Genomic DNA, 12,090 nt, shown 5'->3' with positions numbered 1-12,090 from the left:
GAGCTACCAGCAGCAGCTAATAAGTACTCAGACCTTATGGTGAAAGGTGAAGGGGGTTGTTTATACCTGTGGAATGAATTCTGAAGGACGTTAGCAGTTAGAAAAGGATGCTCTCAGGTAGAGAGGGGGAAAACCAATGGTTTTCCTGGGCTCCCATGGCAGTGAAATGAAACCACCCTTTCAGGAAGACAGCATAACTTGAGTCAAGGGGTCTACTCTGAGTAAAGCTTAGACGGCTACAACCCATTCATATTATTATCTCATGAGACCAGGGCCCTGCGGGATCTGATTTCTTTCTGCAGGGCCTGCAAGACGCTTGTTTTTCCTGGCCTTTGGTTTGGACTCAGTCTGACCCTTATGTTTCCCTCCCCTTATGGTTTTGATCTATGGGCTACTTTTAAAATGAGGCTGCATTTTAAAGTGCATTTTAACATGTATTTTAAATTGCCCCCCCAATTATGTTTTTATTGTAATTTTACTGGTGTTAGCTGCCCTTAGCCTGGCTCTGGCTGCGGAGGACGGGGTATAAATAAAATTTATTATTTGTTATCATATTATTATTATTATTTGGTAATTACAACAATGCACAATCTGCCCCCGCTTATGATTTTGTCACAAAGCTGTGGCTTGTCTTTCACCTAGCTCAGGGGTCAGCAACCCGCGGCTCCGGAGCCGCATGTGGCTCTTTTACACCTTTGCCGCGGCTCCGGGGCAGATACTAGCGAGGGGAGGAGGTGCATTGTGCGCCCTGACACTCCCCACTGTGGTGGGCGCTTTACTGGCTGTGACGTCGCATGGGGGCGGTGCATGCGTTAGTCACACACCGTCCCAACGTCACCTTCCCGCCCGCCCGTTACATTGTAAGGGGCAAGTACTCTGGTCACTGCATTGAAAGGGGGCATGTACGCTGGTCACTGTTTTGAAGGGGAGTGAAGAACACACACACAAAAAAGGTAACTTGTAATTCTGAGGGGTCAAACAAAAATAATTAAAAAGTGACAAAAAAGTTAGTTTTATAATCACGAGATTTGCGGCTCCCAGTTTTTTTTTTCCCCTTCGGAAACTGGTCCAAGTGGCTCTTTTTGTCTTAAAGGTTGCAGACCCCTGACCTAGCTCATTTTAGCTGTGCTTAAGGTCTACTTTGATAAAGTCGTTAGCAATCTGCAAAGTAATTATGTGGGGAGGGGTGGGAAAGAAATAAAGCGAAACAGGGGCAGGAGGGTTTTGGGCGGCGGTGAGGAGGAAAAGGCATACCAGATGTCTGGACGGCTCACGGGTTTCAGAGGTGGGAAGACAGGCAGAGACAGAAAGCTCTCCGCATCACATTGCGGAAACCCCCCACCCCACCCCAGAAGCGTGAGAGGCTGGCGAAATAATTGCCCGCCTCGGGTTGTCGGCCGCACGGGGCGACGAAACACCTGAGCCATGTAATTACTTCCCCGGGATGGCAGGCGAGACCGTCTGCTTCTCGCACGCAGGGATCCTTCCTCTCCCAGCGGAAGCTGCCAAGAGGCCACAAGAGCAGCTGCGGAATGAAAGGGTGACGCTTTTGCTTCTGGTTCCCTTCTGGACAGAAGGCAGCAGTGGGGCGGGTGGGTTGGGGGGCAAGCCGCCTGGCCTTGCAAACTCTCCTCCAGCTTTTGCATAACTTTCATTTCATTCGAGTCATTCTGAACATATGTTACCAGTAACAGCCTTTCCTCTTCGGAGGGGACGAGGTGGTGTTTTCCAAGGAATGCCTGCACTGTTAAGCTTGCTCACATCATGGCGTTTCGGTCAGAGTGTTGGACGAGGGGCCTGGGAGAGCAGGGTTCAAATTCCCACTCTGCCATGAAGCTCCCTGGGTGGTGACTTTGAGCCAGTCCCTGCCTCTCTCTCTCTCTCTCTCTCTGCCTAACCTACCTATCAGGGTTGTTGTCAGGATTAAGAGAGAAGGCGGGTGGAGAGAACCATATATGCCACTTTGAGCTCCTCAGATGGAAAGGCAGGATGGAGAAGTGCAGTAAAAGAAACACGGTTTGTATCCAAGCTGATTGTAACTCCCCTTTTCACCGTTTGGTTCTGCTTTGCAATGGTCTAATAGAAAAAAGACAGTCACGGAACTGAGAAATTGCACAAAACAAATGAAATACCGTGAAAATCCCCGAAACGAGAAGTAATCGACTAGAAACATTATCTTGTGGAAATAAACTAAATAATAAAAATCAAAAAGCTTAAGGAAAAAATTAGAAAAACCTAAAATAGAACAAAGCCTTAACGGGATGCCAGATACAAACCTCGTTTCACAGAACTATTCAGTTTCCTCTGAAGGAAATAGAAGAATCATAAACTTTAAATGACCAAAATTTAAAAAAAGGGTAGAACCCCCCAAAATTCTGAAGTATTATAATCCTAGCTCAACCTAGGTTAATAAAGGATTGAGGACTCAGAAGTACAGTTTCTAACCTTTTTCATAAATTCAGTATTAGAAACTGAATTATTATCCACAAGATAATATTTCTAGTCGATTACTTCTTGTTTCAGGGATTTTCACGGTATTTCATTTGTTTTTTGCAATGGTCTAAGGCAGGGGTCAGCAAACTTTTTCAGCAGGGGGCTGGTCCACTGTCCCTCAGACCTTTGGGGGACGGCGGGACGGACTATATTTTGAAGGGGGAAAAAAGATGCAAGAGTACCATGAGCCCTGGTGACTGCTTACCTGTGTCTTGCGAGCGGCAGGGGCTGGTGGCAGTGGTGGTGGTGGAGGGATGATGAGCAGCCTGTGAAAGGGCTCCGGAGAGGGGCTGCTTAAAATGGCGGCCGCTCGAGCGCTGCTGCTGCTGCTGGCACCAACATGGCCCAGCCCCCTTCCTCCTCTAGGCAGGGCAGGGAGAAGCCAGGAGGAGGGAGGGAGGAGGTGCCACTGTGTGAGGGAGAGGGACCGAGAGGGGAAAAAAGCGTGCACTGGCGATCCACGCGGCAATTCCCGGACTGTATGTGGGCCGGATCCAGAAGGCAATTGGGCCTGATTTGGCCGGTGGGCCTTAGTTTGCCTACCCATGGTCTAAGGAGCCAATTGCCAATCTGGCCCCATCCAGATGTTTTGGACCGTAACTCCAACAACCCTAGTCATCACCTTAGTCATCAAACATCTGGAGGGCATCAGGTTGGCAAAGGCCGGACAAACAAACCTGCACCTGAAATCAGAATCTACCGGACAGATTCCCACATTGCTTTCGTGTGATGTAAAAGCCGTTTCCAGAACCAAAGTGCTTATTTCTATGTTATTTGCTTCCTGAAACAAAACCTTAGTTGCAATTAATGTGGAAATGAGTGCTAAGCTCATTCTGCATGCAAAGGACATGGTCAACCACTAAGCCAGGGTCTGCTAGTGTGGCACCTGGGGCACTCTTGAGGTCTTTATCTGGTGCCCGTGAAGTCTCTGAGCCCCCTGACACACTGCCCCCTTGGGTCCTAAGGTGGTGTAATGGTCACTCCCCCCCCCCTGCTTGGAAAGCCGAAAGAAGTTGAGAAGAATGATGCTCTTCTGTCAACTCTATGTGCTTTTCAAGCTCAGATGAATTCTGGTCAGTCTGACTTTTGCCTAGATTCCTTGGAAATGCAATGAGTTCTCTCTCCCTCTCTTTCTTTCTTTATTTCTCTCTCTCTTTCTTAGGGAGGTGGGTGGTTTTTATCAAAGGAAGAGGCAGTGAAATGACCAGATGGGGTGGCACTCACAAATACAAATGGGCCCACCAGCATTTTAAAAAAATGGCACCCACTGCATTGAGCTATGTTGGAAACAACAAATGTTCTCCTCCCAATTCTCTACTCACCTAGAATCCCAGTGGTTTCAAGGCCACCAAACTGTTGCATGGCCACAATGGCTTTGGTGAGTTCTTCCTGTGTCTGCAGTTTTCCTGTGATGGGGTCTGGAGGGGGCAGATAGCCGAATTTTGTCAGCCAATCCTGTTAAAACCAAAAAAAGGAGAAGGTTGGGAAAAGAAAGAAATGATTCAATACGTCAAAGGGTCTCTTTAGTTGCACCTCACCTAGTCTCTCTCTCACACACATACTCTTACATGTTTACACTCGGCTTCCACATTGAATGCCGCATCCCTCGTTAACAAATGGATGTGTCAGAACAGATCTATGTACATTACTTTAAGTAATGGAATCTGATGACCTTCATGCATCCCGGAGCTGACATTTAATTTTCCTAACCAGCTACAAAACACTTTTGATTACATAGACGAGCAGTTATAGGAAACTCGGGGTTGCACTTCCATCTTGTCGCTAAAGGGGTCCGTGTGCGTCTCGGTGAGATAACACCGAAGGGGAAGGTGATGTTCCCTTCTCCCACTCCTGCTCTAGGCAAGAGACAGGGGTCTTTCAGAAACCCAGTGAAGGAGAAGATCTACTGCGAAACTAATGATGCCTAAGCCTGAAGGGGCCCCAGCAACCACTTCAGTCCACGTTGCTTAAAAAATTTGCTTTGAAAAGTGCATCATGCATGTATACAACATTTCCCTAAAAGGTAAATGTAAAGGGAACCCTGACCATTAGGTCCAGTCGTGACCGACTCTGGGGTTGCGGCGCTCATATCGCTTTATTGGCCGAGGGAGCCGGCGTACAGCTTCTGGGTCATGTGGCCAGCATGACTAAGCCGCTTCTGGCAAACCAGAGCAGCACACGGAAACGCCGTTTACCTTCCCGCCGGAGCGCTACCTATTTATCTACTTGCACTTTGACTTGCTTTTGAACTGCTAGGTGGGCAGGAGCAGGGATCGAACAACAGGAGCTCACCCCGTCATGGGGATTCGAACCATCGACCTTCAGATCGGCAAGTCCTAGGGCTCTGTGGTTTAACCCACAGCACCACCCGCGTCCCACATCCTTTCCCTACTTCCTCCTAATTACTCAAAAAGGATAAGGCATAGGAAAGTTTTATTCACACCAGGGACTTTGACATGTGAAACAATCCAGTATAGCAATTTTAATCAAAGTATGAGACGTTGTAGTTTTATATAGTGGTACCTTGGTTTATGAACTCAATCCGTTCCGGAAGTCCATTCTTAAACCAAAACCATTCTTAAACCGAGGCGCACTTTTCCTAATGAGGCCTTCTGCAGCCGGTCCCCTTCCACCATTCGGATTCCATTCTTAGACCGAGGTAAAGTTTGCAAACCGGGACACTACTTCTGGTTTTGCGGAGTTCGTAAACCAAATCGTTCTTAAACAGGACTGTTCTTAAACCGAGGTGCCGCTGTACAGTATATATACAGTGATACCTCGGGTTAGATACGCTTCAGGTTACAGACTCCGCTAACCCAGAAATATCACCTCGGGTTAAGAACTTTGCTTCAGGATGAGAACAGAGATCGTGCTCCGGCGGCGCGGCTGCAGCAGGAGGCCCCATTAGCTAAAGTGCTGCTTCAGGTTAAGAACAGTTTCAGGTTAAGAATGGACCTCGGAACGAATTAAGTTCTTAACCCGAGGTACCACTATATATATCATACACTGTGATGATCTGTCATGGAACAACCCCACTGAAGAAGATAACAGTGGTTACCCAGACCTCATTGCTGGTTGTGAAGGGCCCCCCTGGGACAGTTCAGGCTTCAGGGCCCCCAAACATAGGCACCAACTCTATAGGGCTGAGGTGTTTTCAGCCCCCCCAAGTATTTTGGGATGGGACTGAGCCCTCCAAATCTTGAGGGGATGAAGGAAACAGAGTGTGGCCTCTCCACCACCCACTCAGTTCCTTTATGGTGATGGGGTGTCCAGGACTGCCTGGAGAGTCCTGGGGTGTTTCACCGGGGGGGGGGGGAGGGGAAAGGGTCCCACAAGGTCTCCTGGAGCAGTGACGAAAGGATGCCCCCCCAATGTAGGTCCACCACAGCCGGTGTGATGCACTTAAGAGAGTTGGATAACAGATTACAAAAAAACAAGCAAAACTGGAAAAACGCTCTGTGAAACCCAAACAGAGTCAAAGGGCACATGCACACCCAAGGTTTAAATTCTCTTTTCCCACAAAGGTGAACTCAATGCTACAGTACTTACAAAAACAAGCATTAAAAAGTGCAAAAGCAAGAGTAAAAACAACAGTAAATGTCGCTCAAATGTGTGTGTGTGTGTGTGTGTGTGTGTGTGTAGAGTCAATTCTACCCCACCCAAAGATAAGCAGAAAATTAAGGTCGAATGACCTGGGTCAGGGGTCAGCAAACTCTTTCAGCAGGGGGCCAGTCCACTGTCCCACGGACATTGTGGGGCGCCGGACTATATTTTGGAAAAAAATAATGAACAAATTCCTATGCCCCACAAATAACCCAGAGATTCATTTTAAATAAAAACACACATTCTACTCATGTAAAAACACGCTGATTCCCGGACCGTTCGCAGGCTGGATTTAGAAGGCAATTGGGCCGGATCCAGCCCCCGGGCCTTAGTTTGCCTACCCATGACCTGGGTGAATCAGAAGGTTTTTGCTTGGCACCTAAAAATGAACAGTGATGAAGCCAGGCCCATCTTGCTTGGGAGAGAATTCCACAGATGGGGTGCCACCACTGAGAAGGCCCATTCTCATGTCACTGCCCTCCATACATCCCTTGGGAGGGAGCATATGGAGAATGGCTTCATATGACAACTACAGGGTCTGGGTTGGTTCCTGCGGGGAGAGGAGTTTTGAGATATTGGGGTTAACGACAGGGACAGGGGAACCCACCACCCTCTAGATCAGTGGTTCTCAACCTGTGGGTCCTCAGATGTTGTTGGACTACAACTCCCATCATCTCTGAGCTCTGGCCTTGCTAGCTAGGGGTGATGGGAGTTGTAGTCCAACAACATCTGGGGACCCACAGGTTGAGAAAGGCTGCTCTAGATCTTGTTGGAGTGCATCTCCTATCACCCCACTGGCCACGTTGACTGGGGTTGATGGGTGCTGGAGTTTAACCTTCAAGTGGAGGGCTGCAGTTTCTCCAGACTGGACCACAGGCCAGTCTGGGGCTGGTGGGACTTCTGCAACCACACCCATAGGTATCTGGCTTGCCTCAGCATGCCCACCTGAGATATTAGGGGTTGGGGATGTGATTGCTGTGGGGATACCTGTAGCATCAACAGTTTTGGTGAGAAGCTGAGGGTTGATTCCTGTGGGGTCGACTACTCTTCCTGAATGGGCAAAAGCAGAGGCTTCCAGAATAAACAACTCCTCGCTACATTGCAAAAAGGTTGATCAAATGTTTGCTAGAGGATGAGGATGCTGGATCCGTGCAGCACAATTCTAAGGGGGTGAAATGCACTCAATCATTTTGACAATTCACACCCGTCTTCCATCTGCAGAGGAAACGGAAGGTTTGGTGGTGATTGGGGTGACAACGGTCATTGTTCTTGATCAGTACCTAAGAAGTATCGAAATATCGAGCTGTTAAGGGCTGCTATCAACCTGGGGCTTTTAACTGGGTCAATACCCCATTAAGTCCTCTCTCTTTGCAATGATTAATGTTGAGTGTCAACATCAGATTAGAACAGCAGCGCTTGACCGCTTCATGTCTAAGTCACACCCCAGGAGATGGTTGGGACAGCACAGCAGAAAATTCTCAGGTTCTGAATTGTTCTGATGGGAAACTGGCCTCTGCACGTCTCCCTATCTTGGCTTCCCTTTGAGTTGCTTAGTATTTTGATCTCCGCCATCCATTGCAGCAGTGTCTGGGGGGCTACTGTAACTGGTAGGGCAGAAGGCAAGGAGCACAGCAACAAGCGGAGCCAGAGACAATGACTGGAGGAGTCAACCAGCTACATCCCTTGCCCCTTCCCACCTGTTGAGTTCTATAAAGGCAATATTCAGACCAAGGAGGAGGAAACCAATGGGCAGTGCCACACCCTAGTAAGGGCAGAGCCCCATTTACCCTAATGGACTACCCTCCAGTGCACCCCTGAGATTCTGATGCAAAAGAGAGCATGAGATAGATTTCACTAGTGTTTAGTGATGTTCCTGCAACTTCACTGTGAATCACGTTATATACGAAAGGAGACTCTTGAGAGTCCCATGGACTGCAAGAAGATCAAACCTATCCATTCTTAAGGAAATCAGCCACTGGAAGGACAGATCCTGCAGCTGAGGCTCTAATACTTTGGCCACCTCATGAGAAGAGAAGACTCCCTGGAAAAGACCCTGATGTTGGGAAAGATGGATGGCACAAGGAGAAGGGGATGACAGAGGACGAGATGGTTGGACGATGTTCTCGAGGCTACCAGCATGAGTTTGACCAAGCTGCAGGAGGCGGTGGAGGACAGGGGTGCCTGGCATGCTCTGGTCCATGGGGTTACGAAGAGTCGGACACGACTAAACGACTAAACAACAACAATTTCTTTTTTAAAAAAAACATTTGCCACATGGCTCTGTCAACCATTGGCTGAGATGCTGTGATGCCACAGATTGTTCCAACTACTTGTGGGAAACTGCAGTAAAACATAACTATGCGTGAGTGCCAGTTAGTGCATGATGAGGTTTGGACTGCAGGGTTAGATTCCTAGACTCAGATAGGTCTTCTCCAAGTGAAGCCTTCTCTTCCTCTTCCCTCTCTCTCTGCACCATGCAAGTGACCAAGGAAGATGTGCCTAAGCAAACTCCAAGCTTAGAGCATGTCTATTTCTGTATTTTCTACCCAAGAGTATTCTGCCTGTGTTCTCCCTGCTGCTGCTTAGATAAATGCATGAATCTGACCTTTGGGACATTTTGTAAGCAAAGCATTTAAAAACTTACCTAACAGTGTGTGGTCTGTTGTTACAATTATAATGCCCTGTGCTCGACGATGTTGAGGGATTGAACCAGGGACTTTCCCCACGCAAGGCAGATGCTCTAGCACTGACCCATGATCTTCACAAGAGCTATCACAATTGGTACTGAAATTGGGAATCCCCTTCCCATTTTATTGCTGGGTTTGGGCAAGTTAAAATGACTAAAAATATCAATTAATAGTAAATTCAATAAAAACAGTAAGTTTGTCGATCATTTGCATCCACCCATCTGTCTTGTTTTTGTTTTTTAAAATCATCCATCTTTCTTTCTTTTTCCTTCATCCATTTGTCCTTCTCCTTTCTTTTATTACATGCACCATACCTCTTTGCTTTCATCTTCTACATCCATCCATTCTTCCTCGATTCATTCATTCATTCATTCATTCATTCATTCATTCATTCATTCATTCTTCCTTTCTTCCCTTCACCTTCTTATCCAAGCCATTCTTTCTTCCATATTCCCATTCATCACCTCCCTTCCTATACAATCCATTCATGCCCTTGTCCCCTCCAATCTCCCACCACGCCTTCCTTCCTGATTCCATTGGCAACCATTTGTTAGAAGCACGTCCCCCGAACCAGCCCCTGGGAAAGCAACCTCTTCATCGCCAGGCAAGTGTGGTCCAGGAGGCAGCCTGCACGGTCCTTGTCAGCTCCCCGCTGCAATTATTTGTTCCTTTGTACAGCAAAAGTAGCTGCGACAGAAATGAGATACACAATTTGCTCTTGATGGGTCCTGAAAAATCATCTCAGACATGCAACCCTACATTGGCCCATCAATCGCCAAGTCTTGGCAGAGTGCAATTTGGTTTTCTTGACATCTACGGAACCCATGTCCTTAATCCTCTAATTGTTAAGGAAGCTTTGGTATGCTACAGAATGGGCCGATTTGGCTGATTGTGGAGCATTTCTGGAAGGAAAATCATTGCAGGAACCTCAGCAAAGACAAAGACCGCACATTCTTCAAAACGAAGACTGTGAGAGATGGAGAAGCATTTATAGCAGGGTGGTGAACCCGTGAGTCACATCTGACCTTTATGCCTCTCTATTCATGCCAAGTGAGGAGCGAGGGAACACTGGCTGGGGGGCTATTCAATGATGGGGCTGCCCTTGACATGGCCTGGAGATCGAAAGGCGGCCTGGCCTCAGGAATGTGCCCTTGGGAGTGCAAGAAAGGCAGACGGAGCCCTCTGCCCGGCCTTCATGGAGCCTTCATGGTTACTGGCCTCTGTTGGGGATGCAGCTGTGAGACCAGGATGGGCTCCGGGGCCCCAAGACCCCTGGTGGCAGGAAGGCAGGCAGGCAGGCAGGCAGGGAAGAATGGGAAGTGGGGATGGAGCCTGCCAGGATGTGCCTGGGTGGCAGCAGCTTCCCCACGGGCTCCTGGTGTGTGTGTGTGTGTGTGTGTGTGTGTTAGGACTGGGCAATGTTTAGATGCATCGTCCAAAATCAGTTTGAAGTCCACATCAAGTCAATGGTTTCATAATATCTGACATGCCGATATATCATGAATCACAATGTGTGTATGTGTGTGCTACGTAAAAAAAAATGGTGATATGGGAAAAGCCATGTAGCTGATCATCCCTTCTCTCATGATTCCTGCTGCCCCTGTTGCTCTGTACTACAAAATAGAAGCTGTTAAAGGCAAGTAAATATATATATATCAGTTTTAGACCCCTAGTACTAGCAGTTGCCAGGACATCACCCCGTTTGCCTCTACATAGTTGCATCCTTATGTCAGACGTTGTGCTATATTAGTATATTACGATGTTTAGCTGGTGATGTACCACAATGTTGGAATCCAGATATTGCCCAGCCCTAGTCCCTAATGGCACCATGCTGCTCAGCTGCTCCAAGCAGCTTTAAAGTGTTAAGAATGAAAGAAAGAAATAGTGATTTGATCTTATCAAAGCTGGTCTTCAACTGATAGGGATCATGTTAAACCTTGCATTGCTCCAATGTGGAAAACACCAAACCCTCAAATTGTAACAGATTGGCTGAAATCAACACCAGGAAAGGGACATATAATGGGGAAACTATTTGTATTAATTATCAAAATATATTAATGGAAAGACCGACCTCGTTTGTCAAATACTGGAATGACAAAACAGCAGGTTATGTGTCTCCTTATAATTTATTCACTGTAATTTAACTTTCCACCAAAATGTACTTTTCTGAGATGATTTATCCCCTCTTCTTCTTCATCATCTTTCTACTCTACTGTGGTCTAGCGGAATAGGATTGGCTACACCAAACAGACCCAGATTCAAATCCACACCCAACATCTACTCAGTTCACAGCATGACCTGCGATGGACTCATCACTTATCTCTCAGCCTAACTTACCTCACAAGGATAAAATTGGACTCTTCCTTGTATGCATGATATCTAGAAGCTTAGTTTCAGTGCTTAAAAGAAAGTGAACAGGTGAACATATTTGAGGAAGGAAAACCATAGTTTTATAGAGGGTGAGATGGTCTCTAAGATTTGTGGGTTCTAGACTGTGTTGGGCTTTCATACCAGGACCTTGAATGGGCTTGGAAGCCAACTAGTGGTGAGGATATATTCTGAAATGTAACACAACAGTCCTGTGAGGTAGGTCAGACTGAAATTAATGAGGCTGCAGAATCTGAAGCAACTGAAGCTTTTCAATCGTCTTCAAGGGCAACTGCGAGCCAGCTGCACATTACAGCTGTCAAGCTTGAAGATTACAGCAGCATGGCTCAGTGTGGTGACCTGTCTTCATGACAACATTATAAGGGAGGCCAGTGGCTTGCCCAAAGTCACTGGGCTTTGATCCCATGTCTCCCTACTCTAAATCCACTGCTCTAGCCACCACAATGTCTGGATCCAGAAGCCCCTGAGTTAATTGTAAGGTAAAGGTAAAGGGACCCCTGATCATTAGGTCCAGTCATGACCGACTCTGGTGTTGTGGCACTCATCTTGCTTTATTGGCCGATGGAGCCGGCATACAGCTTCCAGGTCATGTGGCCAGCATGACTAAGCCGCTTCTGGTGAACCAGAGCAGCGCACGGAAATGCCGTTTACCTTCCTGCCGGAGCGGTACCTATTTATCTACTTGCACTTGATGTGCTTTCGAATTGCTAGGTTGGCAGGAGCAGGGACCGAGCAACGGGAGCTCACCCCGTCGCGAGGATTCGAACCACCGACCTTCTGATCGGCAAGTCCTAGGCTCTGTGGTTTAACCCACAGCACCACTTGCATCCCTGTTGAGTTCATTGTACATCCTAGCATATAACGGCCTCCTTTCAACAGCCTGTTTGACATGCTTCTTTTTCAAGTTCTCAAAACTTCC

The 12,090-nt window shown here is 47.4% G+C and overlaps 1 protein-coding gene across 2 annotated transcripts in view; it reads right to left on the bottom strand.

Moving 5' to 3' along the window:
- Nucleotides 1–12,090, bottom strand: part of MMP17 (matrix metallopeptidase 17) — a 273,972-nt gene that overhangs the window by 153,746 nt on the left and 108,136 nt on the right. For both annotated transcript variants that reach the window (XR_014002950.1, XM_081174927.1), the window contains exon 2: nucleotides 3,816–3,948. Coding sequence is in view for 1 of the 2 variants with exons in the window: in XM_081174927.1 (XP_081031053.1) it covers nucleotides 3,816–3,948 (133 nt within the window). In the remaining variant the exon portion in view is untranslated. The remainder of the gene's footprint in view (nucleotides 1–3,815; nucleotides 3,949–12,090) is intronic.

Source organism: Podarcis bocagei (assembly GCF_964188305.1).
Source record: "Podarcis bocagei genome assembly, chromosome: 16".
In the NCBI taxonomy this organism is placed as follows: domain Eukaryota; kingdom Metazoa; phylum Chordata; class Lepidosauria; order Squamata; family Lacertidae; genus Podarcis; species Podarcis bocagei.
The sequence above is the reverse complement of the archived record's forward strand: the minus strand, read 5'-3'. Positions and strand labels throughout refer to the sequence as shown.